The 18,014-nt window shown below is 30.6% G+C and overlaps 2 protein-coding genes across 2 annotated transcripts; one reads left to right on the top strand and one right to left on the bottom strand.

The window, feature by feature from the left end:
* Positions 1-10,785: 10,785 nt before the first annotated feature.
* Positions 10,786-12,048, top strand: CIPK20 (CBL-interacting protein kinase 20). Its single transcript, NM_001281112.1, has one exon. The coding sequence runs from the start codon at positions 10,786-10,788 to the stop codon at positions 12,046-12,048; it is 1,263 nt and encodes a 420-aa protein (NP_001268041.1).
* A 1,691-nt stretch (positions 12,049-13,739) lies between these two features.
* LOC100258082 (pentatricopeptide repeat-containing protein At3g23020) lies at positions 13,740-17,152 on the bottom strand. Its single transcript, XM_002279967.5, has one exon. It carries the CDS (start codon positions 16,805-16,807, stop codon positions 14,162-14,164), a length of 2,646 nt encoding a protein of 881 aa, XP_002280003.2. The 5' UTR covers positions 16,808-17,152; the 3' UTR covers positions 13,740-14,161.
* Between the last annotated feature and the right edge of the window lie 862 nt (positions 17,153-18,014).

Below are 18,014 nucleotides of genomic sequence, written 5' to 3' on the forward strand. Positions count from 1 at the left end.
TAATTTTTCCCCATCTTTCTTCCTTTTCTTTTTATTTTTTTGAAGTAGTATCACTTTTAAATTATATTTAAATATCTGATAAATTTCTTTATTAGAATTTATTTATGAAAATAAATCAATCGAATTCAATCATATCGGTAAGTATTCTATTTCATAATCTCCATGTATGCCATATTTTTAAAATTTTCCAAAAGATGTCTTTTATTATTTTATTTTTCATAAATTTTGAAATTATTCATATTTAATGTTATATTTGATTAAAAAAGTAATAATAAATGAATTTTAAAAAAAAATCATATTTTATTTATAATAAATTTTTAAAAATCAAATGTAATTAAAATAAATAAAAAAATGTATATATTTTTAAATTATTTAATTAAAAAATTAAATAAAAATGAGTTTACAAAAACATAAAAAAAAAAACAAGTTATTTACTTTTTCTTTTTTCTTTTTTCTTTGCTTCTAACATTTTCTCCCTCAATTTTCTTATAAACCAAACATCTGTTATAACTTAAAAGTTAAAGTTACATTTTGATAATACAACTATGGATGCAATTCGATTTTTCAAGTTTAAAAACAAAAAACAGTTTTTGATTATTTTTAAAAAATAAAAAATAAAAAATAAAAAAGTTTATTTGGATTATCTATTTTAAAAAATATTTTTTATTTTAATTTTATAAAAACGTTACAGATTTAATTTAAATAATATTAATTAAATTTAATTCAAGTTTTATTAAAAATTAAAATAATTTTATAATTACGATTTATTAGTGTTGCACAGTTGTCGGTCCAATCGAGTTAGTTACAACTTGCCAGTGCTCCGGAGTGGCAAGCATGATAATCACATGGGACATGGCTAGGTTTGTTCAATAACGACAGAGAAAAACAATTAATCCCACATCCCTAAATGGATGGACGACATTAAGCCCCACACATAAATGGGTGGAAAAGCAAGAAGCAGCACGGAACAATGGTTAGGGGGTCGGTATGATTGTTTGAATATTTTTTTTTACTTTTGGTGTCGGGAATTTACACTAACAAAAAGGAATTTAAGAACGAATTGACAAAGTTACCATTAGGGGGGCAAAATTGGATGGGTTATAGGATGAAATCCTACTTTTGAAAAGTTTAGGTTAAGATGGTGTTTGGTAAAATTTAATTCTTATTTAATGATTTAAATTAAGTTTAAAAAATATTAGTAATTTTTATTTTAAATCTTAAGGTTGTTTGATGAAATTAATTTAAAATTTATTTAAAATTATTAAATTGATATATTTATTCTCATATATTAATAATAAATGTTATAAAATAGCAATAACAATCATAAAGGTAATTATGACAAATAAGATTAAAAAGGTAAAATAATTATTTTTACTTATCACTAAAAATTATTTTTCATTAAGTTATTTTATTCAATATACTTAATTTATTTAATAACTTAAATTAAATTATTAAGTCACTTTAAGTTGTTAAATTGGTTTACCAAACACCATCCACTTATACCATACCTAAAAAAATTTAAAAGAAAACATTAAAGAAAAAAAAAACTTATAGGTTCTATTTAAAAGGAATATAAATATTACAAAAATATATTAATATAAATAAATGTTATCTTAAAATTATAGTATAAGTATTTTATTTATTTCTTAGGTCATGTATTATTATAATTGGATATATTTTTATATTAGAATAATTTATTTAGTTAATTATAAGCATGTTAAAATATTCTACTAAACCTTTTAAATTAACAAATACCATAAATAAATAATGAAAAAAATACAATATAATAATAAAATCACAAAAAAAAAGTTTATAAAATATAAATATTATAATATATAAATCATAAAAATGTTATGCTTTTTAGTTTTTAATGATATATCTCATATTATGGCATGTATATTATACACATTTTTTTTTCTTTTTGTGAAATTTCAAATCAAATAACATTTTACAAATTTTGAAAACAATCTCTATGTAATTTTATGAAGCATTTTTAGTTTTTCTAATACTTAAAATTTTATCTTTTGAGATTATATACGTTTTTTTAAATTATTACTAAACACATTCTTAAAGTATGTTTGAAATTTTTTTAATCTTTTTAATATTTAAAAAAATAAAAAATTTAAATATTTCATAAAAATAATTAAAAATACTTTCTAAAATTACTATTAAATGCATTCTTACAATCAATTTAAAAATAATTTTAAGAAATATTTTTAATATTTAAAAAAAAATTCATTTAAATATTAAAAAAAAAATTAAAAACCTCTTTTAGAATCATTGCCATACGTCGTTTTCACAATTCATTGCAGCCGCAGCAACAACAACCCAAAACGAAGGTTTGACCCAATGACCCGAAGACGAAATTTCATAGCACAGACCGAGGGAAAGAGAGTTACCGTTTGAATGAGTTTCCTCGTATTCTTGGGGTTGGTTGCCAGAGCATACATAAGACCGATCGGGAATACGACGTACAGGGTGAACTTTCCTATTTCCAGGAACCCCTTTGACCGTCCGATCGCTGACATTTTCCTTTGAAAAATTAGCTCACCCAAATTTTCTCTCCGCACCCTGAAATTGAAATTCCAATGAAAAAACTTTCCCAGCCTCAGAAAGAAATTTCAAGGAATGGGCGTATGAAGAAAAATATGACCTTAAAATTGCTTTAATTTTTTTAAAAAAACTAAAACTTTTTATAATTTCTTTAAAAAAAATAATAATAAGAAATGTACTTAAATTTTACTTAAAAAGTTGAAAAGCAAAAATGATATAAAATCATATACAAAGAAACTTAGGATACGATGATATAAAAGTAATACAATTATTGTCAAGAAAAGATGATGTGTATTTGAAATCAAATCTTATTTTAAAAGTACCATATAAATATTTTATTTATTTATTAAATTATATATTATATTAGAATAATTTATTTGATTAATTATAATTATATTATAATATCTTACCAAATTATTTTAAAATATCATGCTTTTTAATTATGTATCTCACATATGTATTATATACAGTTTTAATTATATTTTTTTCAACATTTTTTATGTCAGAAAAAATTTAAAATGAAAAAAGATATTACTTTTATTTTTAAAAAAAATTAAAATTTTTAAATAGACATATTTTAAAAAAATAAAAAATCAAAATTCTTTTTTGAAAATGAAATTGAGAGTCTGTTTGACTTTGTGATTAAAAAATGGTTTCCTATTTTTAAAAATAAAAATTTATTTTTAAAATTTGAGGTTGGTAATAAGTTTTTTAAAATTGGTTACTTGTCTTTTTGTTTGTTAAAGGTGTCTCTAAACCTATTATGAGTTTTTTTTTCATTAAACAAATAAAATCCAAATTAAATAAGACTTAATACATTAAATTCATTAATAAATCTAGTTATTTTTCAAAATAATTTAAAAATGGGTTCAGAATAACTCTGTTTTTTTTTTTTTTTTGCACATTATTATATTTTTATAAATTTTGTTACTAGATAAATGAACTTCAAATCAAAATGACACTTTATATTGAATTAATAACGAGTTTAACAATTTTTTAAAATAATTTGAAACTTAAAAAATACATCAACTACTACAAAAATAATAGATTAAAAGTAAGATATTATGAATAATAATTTTGTTGTTTCTCATATACACAACTATATTTTTTAAATTTTCTCACTAGAAAAATAAATTCTAAATTAAGTGAAACATAATTAATAATTTAAATTTCTTTAATAGGTCTTTTAATTTTTATGAATTCTTTGGAATTCAAAAAACCGATCCAATTAATTGCATATTACATCAATGCATTTGAATACTGTGTTTATAATTAAATACTAAATGTGTACATGTACCATTTCCATGTTTAAAAAGTTACATACCAAACACCTTTTTTTTTTTATAGAATATTTTAAAAATATTTTTTATTCTTTAACTTAAAAACAAGTAATAGAAAAGATGGGCTTAAGAGACCCTAATTAACATTTTCTGCCATTGGCACTAAACAAAAGTGTGACTTATTGGCGGACCTCACCTGGGACTTGCCCTTCTGGGCTAACATTATGCTAGCCTATAAATAATCGTAATGGGCTGGCCCAGATAGAAAAGTTGTGAGTGGCCTTCAATTAGTTATTTCATTCGCGATACTCTCTATGATTTCATAGCATTCTTACCGGGATTAAAATACAATTAATTGGTTAAAAAAAAAAAAGGATAAAACCATCCTCAAATTTGTGAATCCCACTCTTCCTATGTGTTTATTTGAAAAAATAATCCATTTTTGACGTAAATGACCTTCACCATTTAAAGTATTTATATGTGGTTTTAAAAAAGAAGGTTATTTTTATTAGAAAATAATGAGGATATTTTTATCCAAATAAGATGAAAAAAAGGATAATAGGTTAAATTTTAAATTTTGGGTTTTTAACAATCCTTTTAATCAAATAACCCATTAAAATATCGGAAATTGCTCAAAACATCAAAGGTTAGGTTTTAGCGAAGTTTAAACAATATCCGTAAAATTCAAATTAATCAAAATTCATAAAAATATTTTTTAAAGAATTAAAAAATATATAAAATAAATAATAATACACATATTAAAATTATTTTATTAATATATATATATATATATATATATATATATATATATATATATATATTTTGCAATTTTATTTACAAGGTTATATTTTTACCTATATTTAACTAGTTTTTATATTTTAAATAATGAGTTAAATACAATTTAAAATTAAGATTTCTTGAAAAAAAATAAATAAATAAAGTTAGAAACTTTTGCATTTTCATACTTTTAAATCTTGATATAAAAGAGGAAAAATAAGTGATATGAATTGGAATAAGCATGCAATAAAATTATTAACTTTATTTTTTTTTTCACATTTTATTTTTCCCCTTTTTATTTTATTTTTCTCGTATTTTCTCCTTTTTTTTTGGAACCAAATAAAAAAAAATTTAACTTTAAGTTTTTTATCCCAATGCTGATTGAAATATCATGATCTTTGTTGAAAAAGAAATAAAACAATAATAAAGGAAAAAATTATTTATAAAAAATAAATAATAAAAAAAAAAAAGTAGTATAGGTACTACCTATTGCCGTAATGAATTTTTCTTCCACTTTCTTTCTTAACTTTTGGTAGAAAAATGGCAAGTTTGTTAATTTTTATTTTCCAAATAGATGAAATTAGTCTTTCTTCTAATTTTCTCTCTCTCATTTTTCTTGTTTCAAACAAGAGTTTCAAACAAGAAAATGAGAATAATGACATACAATCACATGCATGCAATCTTAATCATGAATCTTTTGCTTTTCGTTAAAGGCAATATGTTTTTCAAAATAAGTTAGTCAATGTTTTGGACATAAAGTATCTAAATATTCTCGATTTTATTGAATGGATGACAAAAGTTTGTTAGAAAAAATATTCAAGAAAATAAAGTTATAAACTTTTATATTTTCATATTGTTTAATCATTACGTACAAAAGGAAAAATAAGTGATATGAATTATCAATCTTCTTCGTTTTTTTTTTTTTTCTTTCGATTGTATTTGATCCTGAAAATGATTTCCTTCCGCTTTTTCCCTATATTTTCTTTTCCTCACATTTTCTCTCAAATTTTTCAAAAAAAAATAAATAAATAACTTCAAGCTTTTGATCCCAATACTTTTCATGACTTGGTTGAAAAAGAAATAAAAAAATAATTAAAAGGAAAAAGAAACAAAAAAAAAACTAATGAATTTTTCTTCGACTTTCTTTCTTAACTTTTAATAGAAAATGACAATTATATTAATTCTTATTTTCCATTACCATTAATAAAATAAAATAAATAAATAAATAATAAAGGAAAAAACAATTGAAAAGAAAAAAAAAAGCTAATGAATTTTTCTTCAACTTTCTTTCTTAACTTTTAATAGAAAATGACAAGTATATTATTTCTTATTTTCCATTTCAATTAATAAAACAAATGAAATTTGTCTTTCTTCTAATTTTCTATCTCTCATTTTTCTATGCCCCAAACAAGAGTTTCAAACAAAAAAATTATAATAATAATAATAACGACAGACAATCACATGCGTGCAAGCTTAATCATGAATTTTTTGCTTTTTACTCGAAGTTATGCATTTTTACAAAATAATTCAAAAGTCGTTTGGTAGTGACTTTAGAAAACACTTTTAATATTTATAATATTTGAAAATTTTTATCATTTAAGTGTTACAAATGTTAAAAACAATTTTTAAAATAACTTTCAAATATACTTTTAGTCAATATTTGAACACAAAGTATATAAATATTCTCAATGTTATTGAGTGGATGGTAAAAGTATATGAAAAAAAATAATTCAGAATTCAAGATAAGCATGATCATCTTCTTCACTTTAAACTTAGTTGTATCATCACAAAAACTTCTATTCAAATATCAACTAAGCAATGGATTACGCTATAAGAGTGGAAGACTCAAAACATTAGACCCTAAATCACATGTTGAATTATGAAGCATAAAATACTCCTTGAGCCCATCTCTTGTCCCCTTGCCTCTATTTGAAAAATGTCTCAATCCTCATCCAATGCCTTCTTCAAGGTGTTCTTTCATGCATGCTAAGAGCCAACCCATTTAACCAATTCATTCCAAGACCAAATAAATAAATTAAACTCAGAGCCAAAATTTAATATAAATAATCTCCATATTACTACAATTCACAATTTATTTAACTTTTAAAAATAGTTTTCATCTCATAAATAGGTTTAATAAGAAAAATATCCTTCAAAAAGGAAAAAGACAAGCTATTTATAAAATTATTAATTTCACTTTGTTCATATTGTCTTTTGTTTGTTTTCTTAAAATGTTAATGTTGAAGTTTCGTGAGTACTCAAGTCAAGCTGAATCAGTCTGATCCAACGAATTAAGAAATCAGGGGAGTAGTTTTTGGGAGTTGAAATTATAAAAAACTTCTCAAAAATCATCGAGAGAACTAGTGAAGAAAAGTTATTTGAAAAAAAAGGTGAAAAGTTTTTGTACAATGAAACAAAGTAATTCTCGATTTTAGTATAGTTCCATTTACGACTTAAAACGAATAATTAAAAGGTGAAATAATAATCATTATTATTATTTTTTATCTTGTTCATTTGAAAAGATAATCCAAAGTTTTCCTACAATTAATATAAAACAAAAGAGATTCAAAAATTTGATATTTGATATTAAAAGCATTTTAGGGTAATATTGGATGGAATTAATTTGGCTAGGGAAATCTTCCCCATGGAATATTCCTACATTTTCTTGTAGGCATAAAATGGTTTGGCCTCAACCCCTCTCCCAAAATTACTAAATGGACTAATTGCACATCATCAAATTAAAGTGTCATTAATGTAGATTGGGAAAGAAACCTGTAATCTAAAACTGGCTTATCAGTGGTCCAATGTTCATTCACACCTAATCCTGTCTTGTCATTGGCCAAATGGACAAGGCCATCCAATCCCCCCCAACTGAAATGACAATGCCCATTCCTCAAATTTCATTATAAAATTCCATCTTACCCCTAAAATATCTTTCTTAATTGAGATATTTTCACCTTGGGGCCTTATTTTTTTCTTGGGTAAACTAATACATCCCACCACTTATGTCCAATTCCTCAATAGCATATACTTTTTTATGCATTGAGCACCTATTGTTGAGCTTGCCCATTGGCCTATAGTGAAATGGGAATCAATAGTTTAAAATGGTCCGACATACATGTTCCACCACCTTCAAACTTTTGTTCCAATTAAGAGTTAACCAACAATTGAAATGGGTGTAAAAAGGTTGTAACCCAAATAAATTTGATTTGTATTATCGACTCAGATCTAATAACTCAATCATTTAGATCAAATTAATATTTTCATATATGATATTTGAACTCATTTTTAAAAATATTATAAGTTTGAATGCATGAATCATTTGATTCATAAAACCCAATAAGAGGAATAATCTGAATGAGATAATCATTTTCATTCTAATCTCGTCCCAATTATTTAAATATATTTTTGTTCTTAACCCAAAATCAAAGCAAAGTAGAACCAATTTTTACCATATCAACTTTAATTTAAAGGGTTAATTTCATTTATTACTTCTGAGGTTTCGACTAACTTTTATAAGTTTGAAATTTCATCAAAACCTTATCTATGATTGTCATTTCTAGCTTTCACTCACCTACCATCTTACTCAAAATAAGGGAGATTTTTTTTACAAAATTTCATACCTACTGTGTCAAGATGTATTAGTCAAAACTTCAGGAGAAGTGAATGAATTAACTTCGAGCAAATTATGTCAAAAAGTGTATTCATTATTTCGATTATTTAATGATGTGAGAACAAAAACTTTACTTTCTTTTTTGATTTATAACATTGGCTTAACCTTACTCGTAAATTACAGACTATGACAACCTGTAATCAAGATTGGTAATCATAGGTTTGACACCACTTATTTTGGGTTCACCACTTTACCTGCTACCAAATATTTAATAATTCACAAGTGGACCTAATGGTGTGGACATCCAAATCTAAGGCTCTCCTATTCGTGGCCCAATACACTTTCCACATCCAATCATTATTTAACATTCTGTCAAAAGACAACAACCGTTTAAATTTTTTAATTGACGGCTAAGACTTAATAATTGTAGGAAGAAAGGACAATTATAGTCATATTTTACTAATTTTTCAAGATGGATCATCATATATAATATATATGATACCTTCAATCAAAAGAAAAAGTTACGGCACATTTTGCTGAATTATGATAATATTAAATTAGATTTTTTCCTCGAGAAAAAGATTATGTTGTCTCCATTAAGCCACTCCTTTTATATCAAATAAAATTACGATTTTTTGGGATTTTTTTTTAAAAATTATTATTTAAATATATATATTTATTTATTCATAATCTATTATGAAAAGTATACATGGAAGTTGGCAAGTAACAAAATTCTAGTAGTATACGCAATCCATTCCAATAATTAAAAAAAAATTGGCACATTTTTCATACCAGCGCCTTTCCTTTTTTTGAAAAAAAATGAAAATTTGTTGAATAAATACATATTAATTTTAAAATAGAGAATTAAAAAAATTAAAATTGAGTGAATGATGTTTGTAAACCTACCAAATGAATAATTAAATTTGTATATAGTCACGCATGCTCCTGAAGGTTTGACTTGTGCAGGGGTCCACGGGAACCAGGGTGGTGGGTGACTGACTCGTGAGGAGTTTGGCACAAGGATCGAAGTGGGCCGTCGAATGGGGCCCACTTCACATTATGAGAATAAGACAAGGGATGGACCTCGTAGGTCGCGGCCCATTCCAATGAACGCCACCACCCTGAGGGAAAGTTGGGAAACTGACGCGCAGACATGTACTTGTGCAATTGCCTGGAAATGACGACAGGGTCCTTGCGAGGAAGGTCATTTCCCAAGGCCTAGTTGTAGGTGGAGTGCTGGGGACACTTCAACTACATACCGCATATTCTTCGAATTTGGAATTTATTTTTTTTGGTGAATTTTCCTTGTGTAGGATGCAAGCATTAATGCTAATTGAAAATAAAATAAAATAAAATTTATTAACCCTTTACGTTATATTTGATTTTTGAAATTTTTTTAAAAAATATGAAAAAATATTTAAATTAATAAATTATTTTAGCATATTCATTCAAAATCATTTTATTTATTTCCTTTTATTATTTTAAAATTAAATAATTTTAAATATATAAATTTCTAATTAATTTTAATTATATAAATATTTAATTTTTCGTAACGAAATCAAATATAAAAAAATCATTTTTTTTTCATTTTTTAGTAATTTTTGAGGATTTATATAAGTGTAGTGGGGGGTCTAGTCTCAATTTCTCTAGTTAATAATATTCTACTAATTCCTTGTGGAAGTCTACCACTTCTCTTTGGTAATCGGATGACAACCTATCACCATGTATGAAATGCTCGGATGTCTTCTAATGTTGGTTGTACAACTTAATTCTATTGAATTATCAATAATGAAGGCAATTGTATTAGGAAAAACCTAGATAGAACTTATTTATCTTACTTGTTATCCCTCTATAACACTTGAAATTAAAACTGATGAAAAGGTTTAAAACTCCGGTTTTTTTTATACCAAAAATGTCTCCTTGTGAAAAGGAAAAAGGAATATTCTTGTAATATTATTTAATTTTAAATCATGAAAGGAAAAATTTTGTTTTGAATGCTAAAATTGAGCTCTATTTAGTAACTGTTTTTTAAAATACTTTTGAAAATAGTTTTTTAAATCTATTATTTTATTTTTATTGAACAAAAATTTGCTTAAAAATTTAAAATATTTTTAATCTATTTTTGGTATTTTTAAATATATTTTAAAAATAAATTTTATATTTGATGTTTTATTTTTAATTATTTTATATATTTGTATAATTATTTTAAAGAATAATTCTCAAAAAATGAGTAAAAAAAACTAAAAAATATTATCTAAAAATATAAATTTTTTATTCTTAATAATAGAAAAAGGAGTTTTTTTTTTTGTTTCCGCGTGAATGGTTGTTTTTTCCTTAGCAAATGAAAGTAAAACTAGGGGTAAAGGGCAGTGTTGGAAAATAAAAAAGAACACAAGGCCCCCACAGCTTGGAAAAGCGACGGCCAAACAAACGCAAGAAAGGCCATCTCTCCTATAAAAATTAAAAGCCAAGCACACCAAAACGCTCCACTCTGAAAGAGCCTGGGCAGCGCTGCCTCCGTTAGGGTTGCGGCTACCGCCGGCCTTTTCTCCTCCTGCCTTCATGGAACCTACCCCTGCCGGGGTTATCCTTGGCAAGTACAAACTCGGCCGCCTTCTCGGCCGAGGCAGCTTCGCCAAGGTGTACCAGGCCCACTCCATCACCGACGGCACTGCCGTGGCCGTGAAGATCATGGACAAGGCACGAAGTGTTGAGGCCGGCATGGAGTCTCGGATCGTTCGCGAAGTGACTGCCATGCGGAGCCTTCAGCATCCCAACATCCTCAAAATCTACGAGATCATGGCCACTAAGTCCAAGATTTACTTGATTATTGAGTTGGCCAAAGGAGGCGAACTCTTCACCAAAATCTCCCGCCGCGGGCGCCTCACTGAGGCAGCGGCGCGCCGTTACTTCCAACAACTGGTATCGGCTCTCTTGTTCTGCCACCAGAACGGCGTGGCTCACCGCGACATGAAGCCGCAGAACCTTCTCCTGGACCAGGACGGTAACCTCAAGGTCTCCGACTTCGGGCTGTCCGCGCTTCCGGATCAACTTAAGAACGGCCTGCTCCACACAGCTTGTGGCACGCCTGCGTACACGGCGCCGGAGGTCGTTTCTCGGAAAGGCTACGACGGCGCAAAGGCGGACGCGTGGTCTTGCGGAGTCATACTTTTCGTCTTTCTTTCTGGCTTTCTCCCGTTCGATGATAGTAATCTCGTGACAATGTACCGGAAAATCCATCGTCGGGATTACCAGTTTCCGTCTTGGATCTCCAGGCCGGCGCGATCGGTAATATCACAGTTGCTCGATCCGAATCCTAATAAAAGGATGAGCATCGAAGCGCTGATGGAATCTGCCTGGTTCAAGAAATCTACGCCGGCGAAAAAACTTGAACATGCGAGTTCGTTTGATTCAGACATGGAATCAATGAAAGTTTGTGAATATGGTTCAGCGCCGCTAACCATGAATGCATTCGACATAATATCGATGTCGTCTGGGTTGGACCTGTCGGGGCTTTTCTTCGAAGCAGCAGCGAATAAGAGGGAGAAGAGGTTCATGTCGAGGGCATCAGCAGAGATAACTGTGGAGAAGATGAGAGAGGTTGGTGAGAAATTGGGATACGGTGTTGAGAGAGGGAAGGTTGGAAGTATAAGGAGGGAGGCGGGAAGGGTGGTTCTGTTGGTCGAAGTTTCAGAAGTTGCTCCATCATTGTTACTAGTGGAGGTGCAGGTGGTAGACGGAGGAGAATTTGAGGAGTTGAAATGGGAAATTGTGAAAGCTGGGCTTGAAGATATAGTTGTTTCATGGGAGGGTAGTGGGATGTAGATGAGTTGGAGCAGCGTTCAGATGGGGAGTTGTGAAAGCTAGGCTTGCAGATACAGTTGTTTCATGGCAGAACAGCGGGATGTAGAGGAGTTGAAGCGTTGTTTAGAAGGTAGTTAATTGGGGATTTAGAAATTAATGCAGAATTGGTTGAAGGGGAGTAGTTCTTCACGGCAAATAGCATATGGGGAGCATTGCTGGATGAAATTCAGTGTCCGGTGGTGAATTTAACAGTGGTTCTCCGAGGGTGGGTTACAAGCATCTTGTTTGGTCATCAGATTGGTTATTTAGCCATATTCCTGCAGATGAAACTTGGAACAGATTCTGTAAAAAAAAAAAAAATGGAAGGATTTTGCTTTTCTCCTTTTTCTTCTATCCCAGTTGGTTGTGTATTCTCCTAATTTAATAAATATAATATATATGGCAAAAATGAACTTACCGCTTATCAGGCTCACCCACATCTGTAACCTATTTTTTCTAAAATCACCAAATTTCAATGTTCCCTTGGACGGACAAAGAATTGACATCCACCACGTCACCCTTTGGTAGGTCAGATGTTTAATAAAAAATTATGGCAATTGCGATAGTTGAAAAGATGTATTTTCCTTCCACAAGTTGCTTCCTGGGGTTGTTGAAAAAGAAATAGAAAAGGGATTCATGGAATGGGCCTTCTACTAAGTCTATGAGTCTATATCATATGATGCTATAGCGAGTGTGATATCCAACATTAAAAAGGGCTCTTTGGACTTGAAACCGATGATACGAACACAAATGAGTTCAAAAGTTATATAAGGGCTCTTTGCACTTGAAACAGATAATATCTACATAATTGGGGACAGATAGTTAAGTGAAACCCTAAGCCCGTCTACATGCCCTCTTCTTATATGTTATCACCTTCGCCACCTATTGAGATCATTAATTTGGTTCATTTATTTGCTTTTTATATGTAATCAATATGAATTCAATGATTGAAATCTCGGCTGAAAAATAGAGATACCATACCTTGACAGTTTTACAGCAGGTCCCTATTGTAAAGAGCCATGCAACAGGATTTTAGGAAGTTGGTGTCATGGGCAAAGAAGCAGTGAGCAGCTTGGAGTGGGGTGTTGTTGGACACTGCTGCTATATGAGAGAGAGCAGGGTGGAGGCAGTTTGAAGTTGCTTGGCTTTTTATCTTTTTTCCTCGTCTTCTTTTGAGCAAGTTGGGGAGCAAGTTGGTATCCCTGACCAAGGGTGTGGCCTGCTCCTTCTGATAGACTCAATCATTCTAGCGCAAGATCTACAAGGAAGGTCCCTAATAAATTCTATCGATGTTAAATTGGGGAACATTACTTCAGACCCCATTAAAGCTCAGTGATATATATTCCCAACATCAAGATCCAAGTCCCTGCTCAATTCTACAAATGTTAAGAGAAAACCCATCAGACTTCACACAAGGTCAGTGATATTCTCACCTATGGGAGGTTTTAACTTTTAACATTCACCCAAAAGACAATAAGACATGGGAGGTTTTAACATTCACTCAAAGGACAAAAACACATGCAAGGCTAATGCCACCACAAATTATGTTGTCAAAGTATCTGTCCCTCCCACATATTGTCCTCAGTATGCCTTAATTCATAAAATAACAGCCTCATGTTACCCATGTTACCCAGATGATGTTGCGACCTCACAGACAAACACTTATCAAATAATTTAAGAGAAAACTGCAGCATTATGTTAAGAGACAGAATCAGCATCCTCAGTTATACCATTTCCAGTTCACAAACTAGTAGATTTACATAATGCCCATTTCAAATTGATTCAACAAAGCCTTATCCCAACTACAAGGCATTGGGTACCCAAAAGCCTTTTCTGCGCCATTTAATTCTACCTTGCGCAGTTCTCAATTAGACTATAGGTCAATTGATCTTTGCTCATCTCTTCCTTTTAGTCTTCCTCTAATCCTTGGACCACCTCAAAGGGATATGAGGTTAGTTTCACCACAACTGTGTGTAAGAGGAATCCTTGCCAACTCAAAAGAGACTTCCAGCTTTTGACATGTGAAATTTTCCAACAAGATGCATCTATCAGATCACTGTTTGAACTTCATTGTTCCAACTATATACTGCAACATTTAGCTAACACAAACTGTACTTGAAAAGCTGGTAGCCGAGCAGGATATCTGAGCATCAGTGTCATCCACCTCAACCACAGAAAAGAGGATTGATGCCCATGCCTGCAGGCCACTCTGAGGATCCTTCTTCCTAGTCATTTCCAGTTTGCCAACAGCCTGCTTTGGAATTCCACATTTCACTAGCACAACTCCCAGTGATTTGAATGTACAATCATCCGGTTGAATGGCAGCTTCTATCATCTCCTTAAAAGTTCCCACTGCATCCTTAAATCTCCCGTCCATTGCATAGAACCCAAGCACATTATTATAACTCAACAAATCTGTTACAAGTCCCAGTTCTCTCATCTTTTGTACAATCTGAAAGGCTTCCTTTAACTTCCCAATTCTCTTGTACATACACAACATCATTGCAAATGAAAACTCATTGGCATCCCCTTTTCTCTTCAAGCTTTCAAAAATTTCTTCTGCTTGTTTAACCATGGACCTCTCGCTGTAGAGGTCAATCATACAATTTGAAGAATACACATCTGGACCCACTTCTGATGCTTGAAGCATTTTGTATGCTTCCTGTGCTTCTTCTAAGTAACCAACTTTGGTATAAAGCTTGATCAAGGAGTTATATATAACAGCATTCATGGGTAAACCTGCATTTCTCAGTGCATTAACATAATTCACAGCTTCTCTGACATTCCCAACATCAGCAAAAGCATTTATTAAAATGCCATAAACGACAACATCAGGCTGCACATTATATCCAATCATCTCCTTGAATAGTCCTTCTGCCATTTCCAGTTGACCTAATTTAATAAAGCTTGAGATCACAGCACAATATGGTATGCAATCACTTACCAGTTGTGTCTCCTGCATCTTCATTAAATAGAACTTTGCTTTGTGTGGGAGGTCAGCACTGGCTAATATTTGTATTAGAGAATTATAGCTAAATTTGTCTGGCAGTACACCATGATTCTCCATACTATCAATCAACTGACATGCCTTCTCATATCTGTTGCTGATCCCGTAAGCTTTGATCATCACATTGAACTCAAGGACACTCAGTTTTCTACTCTCTTTGCAGCAAAGAAAAGCTTTCTCAGCTTCCAAAATATGGCCACGCTCCCCATATGCATCAATATTGGCAGAATAGCACTCAGAACTCATATTCCCTTCAAGATGAAACCTCCTAAACCACAACCAAGATTTCTTGAGCATCCCTGCTTCTATGTACATTCTAGTCAGAGCCGATTGGGTGAATTCATCAATCTCAAGACCCCTTTCATCCATCTCTGAGACAAGGATTTCAGCTTCACCAACTAAATGCCTTATTGAGAATGCATACAAGAGGGTGCGGTAACTCACAAGGTCTGGCTCAAGGCGAGCCTCCTTCATCTTCTTAAAGTAGCTTGCTGCCCTGTCAATATTATTGTGCTTGGCATGAAGGGAGATGAGAATATTATATGTTCTTGTGTCAGGAGGGCATCGGAGTTCTTCCATTTTCTGCATCAACGAAGCCGCTTCTTCTAGCTGGCCATGATTGCCACAAATGTGAATCATTGTATTGAATGTCACTGTGTTTGGGATAATCCCTTCTCTAAGCATCCAGGCAAAAGTGTCAGATGCTTCTCGAAGCTGGCCAGCCTTGCCATATGTATCAATCAGGGTATTATAAGTGTACGAGCTTAAACAAACATGAGGTTGAGAAGCACTTTCTACAGCACTAGTAGCAGTTGGTTCACTAGTTTTGCCCTCATCCTTCAAAGTTTTACCCAATGACCAGTTCTTGAAGAATTGCTCTGCTTTTTTAAACTCTCCAGCCTTCTTGTATGTTTGAACAACAACCCCCATAGTTACTTCATCAGGTTCCATCCCTTGTTTGTTCATCCTATCCAACCAATGAAGCGCTTCTTCCGTAAGGCCACCTTTGCTATAAACATCAATTAAGGTACCATAAGTGGAATTAACCGGTGTAATCCCTCTGCTCATCATCTCATCCCACAGACTCTCAACATGGTGCCACTTCCGTGCTTTCCCAAGAATCCTGAGCATGATGTTATAATGAATCACATTCAATTCGTAACAACCCTTTTTCTTCAACCACTCAAAAATCTCCAAAGCCCTTTCCCAACAGGACTGCTCCTTCAAAATTATGCTTCTTTCCTTGTTACTAAGGCTCTCTTCCCAAGGACTTAAAGCCTCATCCAAATCCTTTACTGTTTCCAACGCTCGCAAAATCGATGGAATGCATCCTCCATAAGAGAGCCATTTTGTCGAACAGTTGGTGCTCACCTTCTCCACCAAATCATTTGCATCCCCCGATCGGAATCCTACCACACCACCCCTCTTATTTATGGTTCTACCATCACCCCCACTGTGCCTTCTCTGCTTTCTCTCAGGATCCTTCACGAAACCATGTTGGTTCAACCCTGGTTTCTGGGATGCACCACTTCTCCTATCATGATGGGTTTGTCTACAAACTCTACTAAATCTCTTGACCCCTCCATTGGGACTCTCAGGCACTTTCTGTACTCTACGTTTCTTGATGAATTCAACCTTGTCCGACGAGGACGCGGAATCTCCTATGTTTGGTGAGCCCCTAGCGGACAACACCTGGAAACAGTTGGTATCCAGACAGTGAAGCTTCACAAACATTTTCCTTCTTTTTTTCACAAATGGGTGCGCATTGATTCCTTAGAAGATGGGTATCGATTTATCAGAAAGCCGAGAAAGCGCTGTATGTTAAAATCACAAATCCAAAATGGAAAGAGTTTATGCGGAATTTGAATACAACACAAGGCCAAGATTTTGAGAACCCAGAGTTACTTGAAATGAAGAGAGATGAACAACAGGACCCAAATTCGGTATATAACTCAATAGCAACAATAGATATGGAAAATCAAATATATTTCTGATGTTGGCAGGTTTCTGGGAAATTTTTCATACGAAATCCTTTCCGCCTGCAACTTTGTTAGGAACCTAGGACTTTCCATTTCCCATTGAAATATCCTTTTTGTCCGCCAAATGAAACGACATCGTTTCGTTTGTTTTGATGTTGCACAGATGATTTTCACAAAATTTTCTATTAATATTTATGTACTAAATACATACTTAAAATTTTTTATTAAAATAAATTTTGATAATTAAGAAAATTTATATAAAATTTTAAATTAATATTTCTTATAAATTAATATTTTTATATTCATTTTATTTATTTTATATAAATATTAATAATCGCTTGTTAAATTCAAATTAAATGGCATCAAGAAGATTAAAAAAATACAACTTTTTTAAGTATAAGAGTAAAAGAAAAATAAGATTCATATTATAAAATTAAAATATAAAAATAAAATAAAATGTGAATATAAAAATAAATACAAATTTTTGGTTTTTTTGTTTAAAATTAATCATTTTGTAAATAATAAAATATGAAATAAAAATAAATTAGAAATATGAAAAAAAAAATAGTTTCTATTCCAAATCTATTAAATAGTAAAATATGAAAATAAAATAAAATTGAAAAAATAAAATAAACCCCATCCTCCATGGATATCTGCTTTTTTTTTTCTTGGATATTTTTTATATTAGATTTTTTTTTCTATGTTTTTTCTAATTAGGAAAGGTACTATTGAAAAAAAGTTAAGCCTGAAATTCAATAATAAAATTTATTTTTATTTTTTCTAAAAGCAATTTTTTTTCTCATGATATTTCTCTAATAAAAAGACCATTTTAAAGTTTTTTTATTTAATTTTTTTCAAGTTATAATACTTTAAATTGAATATGTTTTAGGCTACTTGAAAAATATGGTAATTTTAAAATAATATTTATTAAAAATGACATTTTTAAAATTATTTTCGAATTT

The sequence above is a fragment of the Vitis vinifera genome, chromosome 5 (assembly GCF_030704535.1).
Source record: "Vitis vinifera cultivar Pinot Noir 40024 chromosome 5, ASM3070453v1".
Lineage (NCBI taxonomy): Eukaryota > Viridiplantae > Streptophyta > Magnoliopsida > Vitales > Vitaceae > Vitis > Vitis vinifera.